At 38.1% G+C, this 16,623-nt stretch overlaps 1 protein-coding gene across 1 annotated transcript in view; it reads left to right on the forward strand.

Moving 5' to 3' along the window:
* Positions 1 to 16,623, forward strand: part of MYLK (myosin light chain kinase) — a 193,796-nt gene that overhangs the window by 137,005 nt on the left and 40,168 nt on the right. The window contains exons 19-21 of the mRNA XM_030453933.1: positions 1,476 to 1,562; positions 12,850 to 12,900; positions 14,573 to 14,700. Coding sequence (XP_030309793.1) covers positions 1,476 to 1,562; positions 12,850 to 12,900; positions 14,573 to 14,700 — 266 coding nt within the window. The remainder of the gene's footprint in view (positions 1 to 1,475; positions 1,563 to 12,849; positions 12,901 to 14,572; positions 14,701 to 16,623) is intronic.

The raw sequence follows: 16,623 nt of genomic DNA on the forward strand, positions 1-16,623 counted from the left end.
GTCTGCTATAAGGGAACATGATCAGACAGACAATACAGAGTCAAGGGCTCCGGCTGCTTTGTGGAATAATCAATATTCTGCTGCTGCCCACTCTACTTCTAGAAGGATTTAAAAGGAATAATTTGAACCCTAACTGCTCAATATTTGGCATCAGAATTGACATTGTTACCTTGACACTGGCTGCCTCACCTGCTCTTTCCCGTTCTTCACTGGCATGCTGCTTTGTATGGCTGAGAAGAGTTTTTCAAAGACTGGAACCACAGAAAATCCAGCCATTTAGGAGAATGTCCATTTGATATCCCATGTTTGTGACAGGCAGAGAGGATAACTTTTTTTTTAAAATTAGAATTGTCATCTAAAACAACTGTTAAAATTTCTCCCTTCTACTCAGTCTGCTGTCAGCTTCCCAGATACTGATATTTAGACTTAAAAAGCAACCATAAATATCATTATATTCGTTTTGACCCCATGGACTCCAATGATATTGGAGAAATATTTGACATCTGTTGTCAAATTAGCTCAGGGATAAATTTGTAAGAGCTGAGTGTCTGAATTCAGATGTAGCACAACCTTCCACTCTGAATTATTTGAACACATTCTGTCTTCCCCTGTTAAGTTTTCTAAAAACTTAGAGAATCCAGATTCCATGCTGTGACACCTATAAATAGCTGGCTGAAAAAGGTGGTTCCATAACACTTACATTTTCTTTTCTCTGGTAACCAAATTTCAAACAGCAATCTCATGCACATATTCTCTGAAAGCTGAATATTTGAAAGCTATAAATGGATACACTTATTGCTGGGATCATAATCCAGATTTGGGATCTTTCTTCCAGAGAGAAAAGTCAGGATCAAACAAACTAACACATAGACCTCATTAGAATTTATATTATATGACAAGCCCTGTCTGAGATAACATTTTGGAAAAGAAGTTGCTCCTTCTTGTTTTGTGTGTCTGTGTCATATGGGATGCACAAGGAGAGAGCTTGTATTGACTCTCAGCTGTCAGGGGACCTACAGTCCTGAGTAGCTGCTGGATATGGGCTGCACAGTCTTGAGAAAAACAAAATCCATCAAACTGGAGTCCTGTGGTGGCCTTTTGGTATTTTTCTTTAGGAATGATCTAGTGTCTAATAGTATTGTCTGGGAAAGATTTAAACATACTGAAGAAATGCTCCTTTTCAAAATTGTAATGTATTCTCCTTAAAAAATAGATCTTTCATCTCAGAAGATGCCTCTTATCTGTTTGCTTTCTCAGGTACAGTGCAGGTGTTTCACAGAGGGCTTCTCCTTCTGCTCTCCCTTTTAGAATGTGACATTCTCCAGCAAGTCTGAGCAGAAAATCTTAAACACCAAAATGACAACAATTTCCTCTAACATTCCCACAAGATCCAAACTAAACTGTAGTTAATAGGCAGCTTTTTCACTGATGATTTTAAAATAGGATTTGTATTTTATTACTTGTTTTGATTGCAGATGCCTCATCTGCAAAGGCCTCAAAGCCTACTGAGAAGAAGACCAAGAAGCCTAAAACCACACTTCCCCCTGTGCTGCCAACAGAAAGTAAGTGACAGTGATTTTTAATTATTTCCTCTTCACTGGCAACAAAAGAGTGGCTTGGGATTCTGTGGTCATTCCCTTCTGCTTGCAGGCACAGTATCAGAACCTTGTGCTGTTTCTTTAACCCTTGCACATAAGTCATGTGAAATGAGGTTTTGCCTTCTGGGGATTCAAAGTCAGTGCTGAAACTCTGCATTCAGACCCAGCCCACTCTATTTTCAGTTTTCCATACTAGTGAAATAAGTTGATGACACGGATTTATTTCTGTCTGCCTCCCAAAGAGCACAGAAATAGTTTACTTCAAGTAGTTTACTTCAAGGTATATTGTGTCCTGTGTAAACTATATACTGTCTTACCAGTGGTAGGAAACAGATCTTGACTGAAATGTCCTGTAGCATTATCTGTCTTTTTTTTTTTTTTTTTTTTTTTTTTTGATTTGGTGAATTTTAGATTCCTTGTTTTAAGCCAAAATGATTTACTTGATTTTATTGTTTTCTGAAATAACAGGTCAGCTATAAATTCCCATGTGTTCTCCTCTGCATACTTGCGTTTGATTAAGAGGAAACTTTAAGTGGTAAAGAGAGGACAATAATGTCATTTGAGAAATTCCCAGTATGACTACCACTTCTGAAATTTAAGTGTCCATGGGACACAAATATCTTTTTAAATCAAACACAGGACTTCAGAAGTTGTCTATCTAGGATCCACCATATGAGTTCATAAAGAAGATGTAAAGACATGATTCTTGGAACATTTTCAGCAAGACTCAGTGCAGTTTTGTCCTGATTGATGATCATGGGTAAAATCTGTGCTTGTGGAACTGTTGACTTGCAGAGAGCTGTGCCCTGAGCTACAGCTATTTCTTAGTTGCTGGCTGAACATCTTAACTTTCCTCCAGCCAGTCCTTTGGGGTGTGGGAACAGTCACACTGACATGCTCCACCCCAGCACCTGAACTTCAAATGCTATAAGCAATCTTAGCAATTAATAATAATAATTTTTTCTTGAACAGTAGAAGAGAAAGTTTAAAAGCCATTTGAAGCTCCATGGGATAGTACTCTGAATAGTGTTTTCTGTGCACACAAATGCATACATTTCCTCTCATCCTCCCAGCAGTGTTATTAATTGCAGCTTTCCCAGGAGGAACTGTGAGTTGGAAACTAAGTCTAAATATGCAGAGATATGACCTGATACACATCCTGCTTAAAGCACTGCTTGTCTTGCTGTAGATTTTCATGGAAATTTGATTCTCTCTTCAGATAAATTGTAAATGAACCTTGGTTTTTGCCCTAGTTGAACTTTTAGCTTCTGAAAATCAATACATTTCCTTTTGTGAAAGAGAATGAACGTTGCCAATATGTCAATTTGTAGAATTCATCTCACTGTTAGACTAGTTGCTGACCCAGATCATTTGACTTCTCATTGTGACAATGTTATTTTGTTACTGGAAGCTTGGGTTTTGTAAGCTGCAGAAATACAATAGTAAGTAAAAGTTTGGGCATTACCTCCTTTGGAATGCAATACAAACTAGACCCTGGTTTAGGAAAAACATTTACTCAGAAAAATACCATGAAGGCAGCTTTCTCAAGTTCAGTGTTTAACACTAATCTCTGAATGGATACTTGTAGTCCTTATGTGCAGAACGATTGCTCACATGCTAGCAAATGAGGAGAATTATGATGTATTTCTCTTTGCTTACTATTAATATTCTGTCACCAGAATATAGTAGTAATTATGAGTCTACAGAATGCAACTCAGTAATTATAATTAGAAAAAATAATGTTTCTGAGAACAATAAAGAGTTGCAGCTTTGCATCTGAGTGAAATAAACCCTAAGGAAGAATGGAAGAAGGACACCTTGTTTTTTAATGTTGGAATTGGTTCATTCTTCACAAACTGTGCTGACTTTGGCTGAGGCACTTGCATCTTTCCTACGTGGATGTGAAATGAAAATTAGAATAATAAAGTGTTATGTTTCTTCTGTGTAGATATAAAAGACTAAAAGAAGCAGTGGAAAATTGGAACCTTTCATTATTTATCATACTGCATGCTCTATGCTATGGCAGAACAACCAGTAGATAAAATAAGGGTCTTCTAGTTTGACATAACCCTGCAGCAGTGCTAAGCTAAGAATTCTCATCACTTAAGCATTTCTCTACGGAGCTTTGAAAGCATCTGCTCTGAAGGGTTTTGGGCACCCTATTCCCATTGAAATCAGACTCTTTTTAAAGAAAATCCATTACTATTCCACACTTCCAAGTATAGGTTGGAGACTGACCTATTAGAGGAGCTGTGTAGAGGAAAAGGATCTGGAGATCCTAGTGGACAGAAGGATGACCACAATCCATCAATGTGTCCTTGAGACCAAGAAGGACAGTGGCCTCCTGGGTGTATTAGAAGTTGTGTGGGTAGTAGGTTGAGAGAGGTTCTCCTCCTCCTCTACTCTGCCCTGGTGAGGCCACATCTGGAATATTGTGTCCAGTTTTGGACTCCTCAGTTCAAGAAGGACAGGGAACTGCTTGAGAGAGTCCAATGCAGAGCCACAAAGATGACTGAGGGAGTGTAATATCTGCCTTATGAGGAAAGGCAGAGGAAGCTGGGTCTCTTCAGCTTGGAGGAGACAGAGGGGCAACCTCAGTAATGTTTATAAATATGTAAAGGGCAAGTGTCAGGAGGATGGAGCCAGGCTCTTATCAGTGATGACCAATAATGATAGGACAGAGGATAATGAGTGCAAGTTGCAGCAAAGGAGGTTCCATGTAAACATAAAAAAAAGTTTTTTCACCCTGAGGGTAATAGAGCACTGGCACAGGCTGCCCAGAGAGGCTGTGGGATCTCCTTCTCTGGAGACATTCAAACCCACCTGGACACCTTCCTGTGTGACCTGCACCAGGGGATCTTGCCCTGGCAGGGGTTGGACTCAATGATCTCTTGAGGTCCCTTCCAACCCCTGACATTCTGTGATTCTGTGATGTGGTAGCACTGAGGACCAAAGCAGGAATAAATCATAGCTTAAACAATTAACCCAAGATCACACATTTATTTGCAGACCTAGAACTGAACTTCCTTGATCCTCAGTCTTGTGAGTAGTTTGCGTGTCACATCCAAAATACTACAGATTTTTTAAGATGAGATCCCAAAAATTTACATAAAATAGGACTTTTCCAAAAAGAAGACTTTTTTTTTCTTTTCAAGATGTACTGTAGGGAAAATCCTATTAAAACACTTAGCTGCTGTTTCTTCAACTTCTTTAGGGCTGAGCAGAGCAACATAACTTTACTATAGTAGGAAGAAACTTTATCCCAATTAATTCTAATGCTTGAGAAAAAAGCCCTCCTAAATCTAAGCACTGGATTAAACTATTTGGGAAAAAAATGCCCACTGTTTTTTGTAGGGCTAGTTCACAGCAGTACTTCCAGTAAATATTAAGAAAAGGCAACTATCCCCTGTCATAATCAGTGCTATAAAACCTAGCAGGATATCCTAGATTCCCTCATCTGTGTAATACACTTGTTAAACCTGCTGTTCTCATGTCTAAAACACATACACTGGGGAGATGAACCAGCAGAGTTTGATGGCACAAATGTAAATTCTTCTGCTCAGTTAAAAATTAAGTTACTTTAAAGAAAAGAACTTCCTCCACACACCTTCAGGAGTAGTATTTGGTGTCTTGCTAATATAAATCTTTTATACCTGATATTGTATAAAATCTGTTTGATTTCTTGTCAAACATATTTTGTTTAAATAATTATGCATCCTCTTGCTGACAGTTGTTAATAAAATGTCATCAGTGACACTGTCCAGATCAAATCCTCTGAAAGGCTGCACTGCTATCTTCCCAGGTCTGATTTCTCAACATTGTTGATACTTGAATGCAAGGCTGAGCAGTGGTATCTCTGTAGGAGTATGGCACAAATGTAAATCTGTCAGACAGGACTCCTTGTCATTTTATGAATTGTTTTCCATAATGGGTGGGATTCCAGGCATTTTAATTATCATGGAAAAAATTACGAGTTTCTGGCCAAGTGATTTGCATTCAGTTTTGCTATTTAATCTTCAATAAGAAATCTTGTCAGAGAATCTGAGTCTACAGGCACCATTTTAAGAAAATGTCATTAAAATATTAAATTTGGTATGTCTAGTTTAGATAATATGTAACTAAACCAGGAAACTTCAAGTTCTTTGTTTGATTTCTATTCTACCAACATAATATGAAATACAGCATTGATGACTATAAATTTTTTCAAAATCTTCCTTTCATGTCAGATTGTTTTTTCCTCAGTAAAGCCCTGCTACTTCTAAGGGAAGAACTCAGTTACTAAGGAAATAAGTAATCAGGTCAGAGATGTTCTTTTAATTGCAGAAATAAGAGCACTGCCTAGCAACTGTGCTCTGGTGACTGGTGCTTCTGTTCTCTTTGGTCCTTCAGATAGTCTGAGATGCTTTTAAGGGTCAGAGTCTATTCAAGCCAGTTCTTTCAGTCCCGTTAATTTCCCAGAAGGTCCCTGCTGCTCCACTTCTGGCTAGTGCAAGCAGAACCAAGATACCTTCTGCACAGTGAGTGCAAGTACCTGGTGTGTTGGAACAACATGAGTTGGATTGCCAGGGAAGGCTCTGACCAAACTTTTTCAAGGAAAAAAAAAAGTAATCTTTTTTTTTATGAGAAGTTGAAACTTCGCCTTTTTGGATATGTAAATAAAATTGCCATGAGCTATATTAATTTCTCTTAAACTCTTAATGGTGCTGACTCCATCCCTCAGGACTGGGGTCCAAGGGTAAGTAGCTGTGGCACAAGGCCAACCAAACTAGCTGAAGGATTTAACCTGACGACTCTAAAGGTTTGTTGCTTCCACAAATGAGAAGAAAATCCAGTTACTGTACATATAAAGATAGTAATGGAGAAACTCTAGCTTATTGTGTAAATCTCTTCTTGATGCCCAGTTCAGCACTGTTCAGCTAATGCCAGGTAGGCATTTTGAATATCTGCCAGGTTACTTTGCAGCTCACACCATACTGGCATTTTCTGAGCTACTGTTGGCACAGAACAGTATTTTCCATGTGTTTTTCATGCAGTGCATCCTACATAGCTCTATGTTAACAGAAAATGACAGAAATGTTTATTGACTGTCTCATGCAGAGAAAAATTAGTACAGTCTTTGCAACATGGCCTTGAGCTGAAGAGATGCCATGCACCATCCATTCCCAGTTAAGTCATTGACTAGAAATTGCAGATCAGATGTAATAGAAGCATTGACCCAAGTTTGCTCTCTATGAAAACCTAAAACCATTGGTTTAATTAATGTGCAAAAGCACATAACACCTAACTTCCCCACTGAAATCTATGGAGCTCCTGGATGTCCAAGTGACCTGACAGTATTTTTCTGCTTAACAGACTGGGTAGCACACTAGTACCTTACTTTGATTGCTGTTCCTACACACTTAGTCACAGCATGTTAGCATATGATTGTAACTGTTTTTGTAGGATATGAGAAATAAGAAAATTAAATCTATATTTTAATATTTAACATTGTTGCCTGCCTTCCACCAGAGCCTTTAGTGGCATTCACGTGACCTGGTTTGTTTGTAAACCTTATTTGATGCTGGTTCTCTTCTGCACTTCTCAGATTTCTTTTAGTTATGGAACTTGCTCAAACACTGTGCTGTAAAACTGCAATGGAATTGTTTCTTCCTCCAGCTGAGCTGCTTTAAAATACTGAGTTACTTTCAGTGCTCTATGTGAAGCTCTGAGTGTGCTAGTATATTCTAGCTCTCTCTTGACTGAAATGCAAGAGTGAGTATTTCCTGGTTTTTTATTTTTATTTTAAGAAGGAGGAGGATGGACTTTTTTTCAATTAGAGGACAATCTGCATGATTTAGAAACTAAAAATGGGAGGTTGCAACAGAATGACAGATGTTTTTAATGAAAAAAGCTATGAAAACGCATTCTGAAAAACACAAACTCAAATAAACGACTTGTATGGCATTCAGTTTTCTAATTTCTGTTTGTCATCAAATTTAAGCAAATGTGCTTTCTATATTATAGCACTTAGATAATAAACAGTTATTTGGAAACAGTATGAGGAATTTACCCTTGGCAAAGCAATGAAGCAGAACTGTTTAATCTTTCAAACCTTGATGAAGTGTTCAGGTCACTGGTGCTAGTGCACTGTTCCTGTAATTTTTCTCTATAGCAATAAGCATAAGTTCATGAATGCATGAATAAATTGGGAAGTAATGATGTGCTGCCTTTTTCTACTACAGTTGTAGCCATTATTCTTCTTCTGTTTCATCTTGTCTTTGCTAAGTAATACCTATATTAAATGTGCTGTTAAGGAAGTCTGTCACAGAAGCAGGGATAGTACTGAATAATTCATTGCCTTGACCACAAGGCCAAGTGTTTTACTTTTTGAGTGTGTGTAGGTGTCAGTCACTTCATGCTTTCCAGCACAGCAGTCAGTAGTGAAGCTTTACAGACAACAGTTGCCTTTGATTTGGACCTTGATGTATCCCCAGCAGTGTCTGAAGGAGCTTACACTGCAGTTCATTCACATAGGGGAGAGAGAGACTTCACAATGTCACATCGTACATGTCTGAAGCATTCAAATGAGATGGGGAAGAAGGAGCAGAGACTTGAATAGGGATTTTCCACGTGCTTTGTAAATATTCTTGTTACTGTGAGATCTGACATGTTACAGAAGTGAATTCTTTTTTCAGTGGCAAACTGGAAAAAAATAAAATAAAAATAAAAATAAAAAAAAATAAAACAAAAAGTTTACTTCCTTTTAGAAGATGAAATCTTGAAAATTTTGCATGAGGAGAATATGGTTTCCCGTGTGACTATAGTATTAGAGAATGTTACTAGCCCTTCTCTCACCCTGTGCTCAAATAAGACTGTTCCAAAAGCAGACAAGAGCAGAGAAATATCTGCCTTGTGATGCCAATGGATTCAGGCATTTATTGGACTTGTTTACCAGGTGCTGAAATCCATCACTATGGAAGACGTGCACATCAGTTTAGGTATGTCCCTCAAGGAAGGCAGTAGGAATTATGCACTGGTTGGAAATTCTATCTTGAGTACTGATGTTTTTTTCAGGCTGTAACTGCAAGTTGTGCAGAGAGCCATTTCAGAGGAGGGCTATGCCTATTTTTAGTAAAATTCCAAAAAAGGGAAACAGAAAAGACAGACGGAGGCTTCTGAACAGATCTGCTCTCACGAATTCAACATCAGGGTGAAGAATGGCCCAACCAAATGTCCCACAGCTACCAGCCTATATGGGAACTTTCCTTTTTTTAGTTTATCTTATTTTCCCCCCAGACACAAGCTCTCTTAGAGGCAAACCTGTCTGGAAAGTTATGTAAATACCAGCCTTGCAATGTTTACATTAAGTTGTTTCTAGAAGGCAGATACATTTAAAGAAGGAATATTATGTCCTTTTTCTTCCAGGCTGTTTTTTAGCTTCAGCTTGTTTCAATGTAAATATGAAAAGAGATACAAACTGCCTTTAAAAAAACAAACAAGCAAACAAACAAACCAAACCAAACAAAAAAAAAAAAAAACAAAACCCAAAACAATCACAACAGCAGAGACAGACTTGAACTAACATTTCCAAGAGGCTGAAATATTTTAATGAAAACAATCATTTGACCTTGTCAACTTTGGGTAATTTTATTGGCTTTTTTTTTTCCCACCGTCTCCTGCAGCTTTTGAAACAAAAGTTCTGTTTCAAAAGATGCCTGAGATGAGCCAGTATTCTTAAGGAAGATCTAAGAGCAGCAGAGTGTACTCCATTTGCCAAAGAAGTCAGCTGCACAAACCCAAGGCCACATCCTTGTACTTATCCCTTCCACTCTGCCCCTGCTTTTCATTTCTGGTCAGGGTTATTTGTGTCTGCAAAACAGGATATTCAGCCAGAACTTCCAGTGACCCCATTGCAATCTACATGGTTTGATGAAGTCCAGTGACAGTCTGTATATCCTCAGTTAAGTGAATGTAATGTCCTGGTGGGTAAAAACTAAAAATTAAACAAAAATATTGTATTTACATATAGAAAGCAGTGATGGGTTCATGTTCTTTGCTTTATTGCTAAGGAAATCCTCATTAAGGTGAGAGCCTTTTAAACTGCCTTAAACATAGCCCTTAGTTACTCAAAGGTTAGGAGGTAAACTATACATTTATGCCACTTACAGGGCAAATGTAATCCCTGGTGGTTCACCATACATCCTATCCTACATAGACACATTGTTCTTTAATAGTGATGAACTGAATGTCACTGACTTTGGTGAATGAAGAAATCATGTTATTGTGGTCCTTTCTATGGTGAACTCAGGGTGCCTGACAATAGGCAGAGAAAAGTGAAAGGGTATCTGAGTATGTAGACAGACATTCTGTGTATGTATTGCACAAATGCAGAGAATGGCACTGTCAGCCATGAGGAAAAAAGTCTTGAGATATTAAGAGACAGAGTGAAATGTGTACATTTGGAGAGAATGATGGCTTGACCAGCACCTTGCTGGGTAACTAAGGTACTACAGCAAATACACAACGTAGGCCAAGAGGTGATAGCTGAGTGAAAATTATGCTGGATTAAGGAGTTTGCTTTTCCTTCTTGTTTCTCTGCAGTGACATTCCTGAAAATAGCAAAATACCAATAGTATCTGTAACCCAAGATGCCACTTGACAAACAGTGCTTCTTCCTCATCACTGTTGCTCTTTGCTCTTATCAGGCTTCATGGAGTGTGGAAGTGATCAAATGGGTGTCATAGCTTTAGTTTAGTATTAAAAGCCATTTTAGTTTTGAGGAAATACCCAACTGCTATTTCATTATGAGCTTAGAAAAAAGCAGAAAATCTAAGATCAGATACAGGATTTACACACACAGTTATTTAAAATCACATAACTGAGTTAGTTTGCACAGGATTATACATCTAATGAATAACTAATGAATTATTAACAGGGATGTTTAACAGCAGATAAAAGGCCAAAGTCCTCTCTTAATCAGTTGGCACCTGATCAGATAAGTAGATTGATCCATACAACAATGACTACAGCCTGAAATAATTGAGTTTCAGCTCAGTGTGTGACCATACAATGACAAAGACAAAAGCTGCTTTGAAGACACAACTTGTTGCTCATACAGCTTGGGCAGGAAAGAGAGGCAGGAAATATATTTGCTATCACTTCCTACAGCAGTCAGGCCTCCAAGTCAGTCTCTCTGTGGCCCATAAAGTCCTTTTGGTCTGAAATGGGTCGTTTAAGTGAGCAGTACTGCACTCTGAAGATCTCCATTTAAACAAGGTTAAGGTCACATGGAAGACATGGTAGAAAAAGAGATCTAGCTCATGGCCTGGGGGTCCAATTATATTAAGATAAATACCTCATAGGATCTAAACCTTTAGCTACTTCTGTTGAGTTGACAGCCATAGATGGGAGTGTTCCTTGGGAGTTATCCAGCTATTCCTTTTTTGACTCAGTCATAAGTACTGCAAGAATATCCTACCTCTATCTACATAAAAGCTAAGCATACTTTCAGAGAAAATTACTGTGAAAGTTTTCAAAAAGAAGGTGGCAACAACTTCTGTGTTCAATGCACAGTGAAATATTCCTCAGAATTAATTGAATAAATGCTGGTGTTGACAGCTAAATCATTATATATTTATTAAAGCATTTGGTGTTCTAACAACCAATGGCACATCAGTTATTTCTCCAGTTACTCTAAAACTTAAAAATCAGTCTATTGTTGAGATCTGATGTTAGAATTCCATGGTGGGTACACAACTCATGGCTCCCTATTCATGGGGCATCAGCTGATGTGTTCCCTGGGCATCATACAAAGGTGGCTGTTTGCTGTAGCAAAGTGGTCTAACATAAAAGACTCTCTTTATTGGTTTAGTGGATTTCTGAGGATATTTTTAGCTGCTCAGTGTCTTGCTACTTTGAAAGAGCTAAAGTAAACAATGAATCAAAGAACTGAAATCTTTGAAAAGTTATGGCTGTCACTTGGCACCTATGTATATGCAGCCAATATCAAAACCACTTAGCAGATATTGCCTCTGCTGGAGGTAATAACATCTGATAAATCAGACTACTTCAATCCAGCTGCCTCCTTGAGCAAAAGAAAATAAGAAATATCCTTTCACAGCAGAGGTCATCCTCTAACAAGGATGCTTAGGTTGCCAGATAAAAAGAGAGTGCTCTAAAAGGAATGAACCTCTCCATTTGTGGAATTTAGTGGTTTGAAGGCATCTAGACTGTTACGTTTAATGGCCACCACTAGGCCTAACATCTATTAATTTGTCCTTTTGAACCTGCTTATGTTTTTGTCTTGTAAAACATCAGTTGTCTGTGAACCTAGCTTATGGATGTTATATGTAAAAATACTTCTTGTTTCTTTTATGTCTCCTGCCTGATAATTTATGTGGGTGTCCTCCAGTTTTTCTTTTCTGAAAAATATTTAAAAGTTGTTTTCTACCTACCTGTCTTCTCTGCTTTCTTTCTACCTGATGTCCACAATGTGTCAGAACATTGTCTTCCCACTATTTATGTGCCCAGGTTTCAAAATCTATTTTAAGTGGTTTTTTTGTGAATGTAGCACAAAGTTGTCACTGCCTAGGGAAGAGGATGGGGCTGAAGAGTGATACTGATGTTACCTCTCTGCATATCACTATTTCTTTGCTAGCTCACAAGTGGTGTAAGAAGTAGTTTGTGGTGTAAACTGCTCTGGTTTTAACTGACCTCGTTCAGTATTGATTATGCTAAAATTTGAGCAGAAATTCATTATAACATGGATCTTGCTCTGATGTTTTCACCCCAGTTAAACTTCTATAAGGAATGGAGTATGACTGGGTATGGGAGATGTGAAGCAGACTGCTTTGATTCTTTTAAAAGTTCCAGCTTCAGCTCAGCCTGTTATGAGGACCATTCAGATCAATAAGTGTTTTTAAAATGTATTTTAAATTCTTATCATAGAATCATAGAATGGCCAGTAGTGGAAGGGACCTTAAGGATCATCTAGTTTCAACCCCCCTGCCATGGGCAGGAACATCCCCACTAGATAGAGAACCTAACTTCTTGAGTTTAATATGCTGTAAGAACACACTAGATTTTCAGGTGCTAACAAATCATCACTATGGATGTAGACTTTGCAGTTAAGCTGGGATCTTCCAAAGGTCACCTTTGAATTAATTTCTGTTCTGGTTTGGGTTTTTTGCTTGTTTGTTTGGGGTTTTTGTGTTGGTGGGTTTTTTGCTTTGTTTTTTATTTATTTTGGTTTTGTTTGTTTCTTTTTAACTAGGTGAAGCAACAGTTAAGAAGAAACCAGCTCCAAAGACTCCTCCGAAAGCAGGTAATTTCTTACAAGTGTCATCCTCTAGAAATAAATAATAAACCAATACAAGTTTAAAAAACAGACACCACATTTTCAAGTACTGCTGTTCACCTACTGAATTTGTTTGTATGTAATTAAAAGGTGAGTATGAAGTTCTGTGCTTCTGGAAAGCAAAGTTGATTTTTCACACTTGTTCATAAGGTTACATTATACTAGAATTTAAATTATGATAGTGAAAAAACATTACTTTCAAATAAACTACACCAACATCATACCAACATGTCATATCATGTCATGCCATACATAGTAGAAGTAGTACTGCAACAACACACATTAACTTCAGTGACAGAGATTTTTCTGTGTGTCTCAGAATGCCACCTCAGCATGAGTAGCTACCACAGGAAGCTGAGAGCTTTTACATTTCTTTACAACTGACTTTCTAGTAACTTATTCATCTTCTTGAACTCTCCTAGGTGAAGCTAGCTTTATTTAAAGTCACCCAGAATGTTCCTTTATAGGAACCTACTTTCAGTGTCTGAAAACTTTGCCAGACTTTTAAAATCTTGTGTGCCTCAGCCTCCTTTCCTTCAGATATTTCAAAATAAAAAGTTTGCAAGGAATAAGTCTGGGGGGGGGGGAACCCCTACTTTGTTTTAATTGCATTGAAAAGAAAAACTAAATGTGTTTTTTTTTATGCCCAGTAGCCCTGTGCTCAGGACTGTTGCATTTGTCAGTGAGGTCATTCTAATGTTAGATAATGCCTTTTACTGGTTCTGTCAAAGTGTCTTCAAATCTGCACATTCCACCTCCTCCAAATATTTTTTACTCTGCTGCTCCTGTAAATCAACAGAATGGACTCTACCCTGGAGTTGTGTGGGCTATGATATTTCTGGCATCTGTTCCTAGAAGCTGCCAGTGGTCTGGCACACTCAGCATCACAACCAGTGTAAGGAAGAAGCACTGTTATCAAAAGACATGTGCTGCCATCCATTGATGCTCAGGCAGTGGGAGGGAAGAGGAGGAGAAATACCTGATCCAGACATGGAGGAGTAGGAACAGGACTGCAAGATTTTAAAGATTTTAAAAAAAAAAAAGGACCCATCATTGCTCATGGGATGATTGAGTGTGACGGAGAAAGATGTTGATTTCAATCCTTACCATATAGATGTCCTACATGATGTTTACACAGCTACTAAAGCCAGAATCTTCATAGGCAGGTGCTGAGTCTTAAATTTTCTGAACACCGTTAATGACATTAGGGAGCAGGTTTGCAGAGCCCCTCAGCACTGGAAAACTGGTATGAAGTTAGCTGGAGCCATTTGTCAGAAATACGAAGTATTAAAGAAAGAAAGAAGTTTTTCTGAAAAACACAACACAAAAGATCATAAGCTTTCTTACTTGGAACTGGTGGTAGCTCTTAACACTTTTGGCCTTTGGGTTTCTGTACCTTGGTCTTCAATGCACAAAATTCTGATGGGTAGATTGCTATTGCTTCACTATAGTAGAGTTAAGAGTGTTTAGATAATTGTTTCATTGCAAGCAGCAGATAACTGTTAATCTGGGTTTCAAATGCTGCTCTGAAACTGTTGAGCTGAGAGGTATATGTGTTCTGAATATTAAGAAATATATATAGTCACCTAAATATGTAATATATAGTCACCTAAAGAGAATTTTTTTTTTTTTCCATCAGCGGCTCCTCCTCAGATTACTCAGTTCCCAGAAGACAGAAAAGTCCGTGCAGGTGAAGCAGTGGAACTGTTTGCCAAGGTGGTAGGAACAGCCCCCATAACTTGCACCTGGATGAAATTCCGTAAGCAGGTACATTTTTTATTTCTGCTCTGTTTTAACATCAAGAATTCCTTCCTTCCTTCCTTCCTTCCTTCCTTCCTTCCTTCCTTCCTTCCTTCCTTCCTTCCTTCCTTCCTTCCTTCCTTCCTTCCTTCCTTCCTTCCTTCCTTCCTTCCTTCCATTTCCTTCCTTCCATTTCCTTCCTTCCATTTCCTTCCTTCCCATGTGTTTAAAAGAGCAATAACTACTGTAGTTGCTGTAGCTAATAATAAAACCTCTTTAAATCAAATAGCCATATACACAAGTACAAACTGGAAGATGACATGCCATGTTAGGACAGAGAAAATCTAAATATTTCCTGTAGCTGCTTTTTTTGTTTATTTCATTCCGAACTCCTTATGAACTCTATAGAACGTAAATAAAAACATCTCCTCCTCCATCTCATTTCCTAAAGAAAGTTTAGACTCTAAATCCAGATGTGTCAGCATTTAATTGAAAGAATTCAAAACAGTTTGCTAGTGCAGAGCCTTTCTTTGCTAACCCCAAATAACTTCTTTCTTTGGGGGAAAGGATGTTTTTTTCTTAAACTTCCATGTTTTCTTAAAATTCTTCCGTTTCAAGGCTGAAGTTAAAAAGCAGCCTACTCATTTCTACAAAAATAGGTCTCAGAAGATCCAGTGACATTCAGTCCTGTTTTGTTGAATTCTGTCTTAAAACATGGGTAAAATGTACCCTAAAAAGACAGTTTCTGCTTTAGGCAGAATTCTATGTTCACTGTTGAATGCATAAATCCTATCTACATAAATTTTAAAGCGACTTTTATGTAGAAAAACTTATAATAATAGAGAGCCACAGCTCATAGTACCCATACCAGATTCATAATCTATGATTCTACACGTTTTTTCCTTTGTAAAATGTTATTTTTACCATCTTTATAATTTCTTCTTTAACTATTCACTATGAGACAGGCTAAAGGTTTGCAAAATCATACATTAAAATGATATATAAATGTTTAAGTTGTTTTTTATGGCAGGGGACTGAGATAGAAAAGAAGAGAACTTGGAGAAGGTTAATAAAAACTCCTGGAGGACAAGTGAGGGCATCAATCATTCATTAAACTAAATGGAAAGTCAGGGTTTGTTTGTTTATTTGCTTGTTTTCCCTCAAACTTCACCACACATTGTTTTATTCTTGGGTTTCTTCTTCTTCTGTAAATGTGGTTGATTACAAGTCTGTTCTATTCCCAGTCCTTAAAGTGAAAAATCACACAGGTGTTCTTACAGTTTTCCTGGGGCTCTTTGTAGTGGTTATTTGAGCAGATCCAGTAAGTGCTGAGTGGTGATCCCAGCCCTGCCAGGGTATGATGCAGTGTGCAGGAGGGACTTGTCCTCTCTATGTTCTTTCCTCACATTCCCTCAGGTTCAAGATTGCCACAGTGGCCTCTCACAGGCTTATTCTGGACGAATTCCTTTTGCCTGAAGGAAGACAATGTTACAGAGTTGTGAGTGTTGTACTTGATGGCAGCCTAGCTGGGAGGATGCTGAAACTGTGCTCAGTGAAAATGGGGAAAGCTTTTGAAAACCCCTCCATTAGCTCCTCCAAAGTCCATCATTTATCATTGCCAATTGTTGGAGCTTCCAAACTACAACCAGTGACTTTCTTTTGGGAAGACAAGGATCCAGCTTTCTGTTCCCCACAATTGCAAGCCACTGAGCATCCTTTCAGGGCTTTCTCTGCATAACACAGACCCAGTTCCACTGGAGAGATGTTAATTACCATTACTCTTCTAATTGTAAGGAAGCAAAATATAAAAGCCAGTGTAGAATGTCAGAAGAAAGATTATGGAGGGAAGGGTGAAACAACTTTGAATATAGTGTAAGCTATAATCCTACATAATACTATTTGCTAACTTTCTACTTGAATTACTTTTGGAGCTTGTATCTCAGGTTACTT

This window comes from Calypte anna, chromosome 7, assembly GCF_003957555.1.
Source record: "Calypte anna isolate BGI_N300 chromosome 7, bCalAnn1_v1.p, whole genome shotgun sequence".
Taxonomy (NCBI): Eukaryota; Metazoa; Chordata; class Aves; order Apodiformes; family Trochilidae; genus Calypte; species Calypte anna.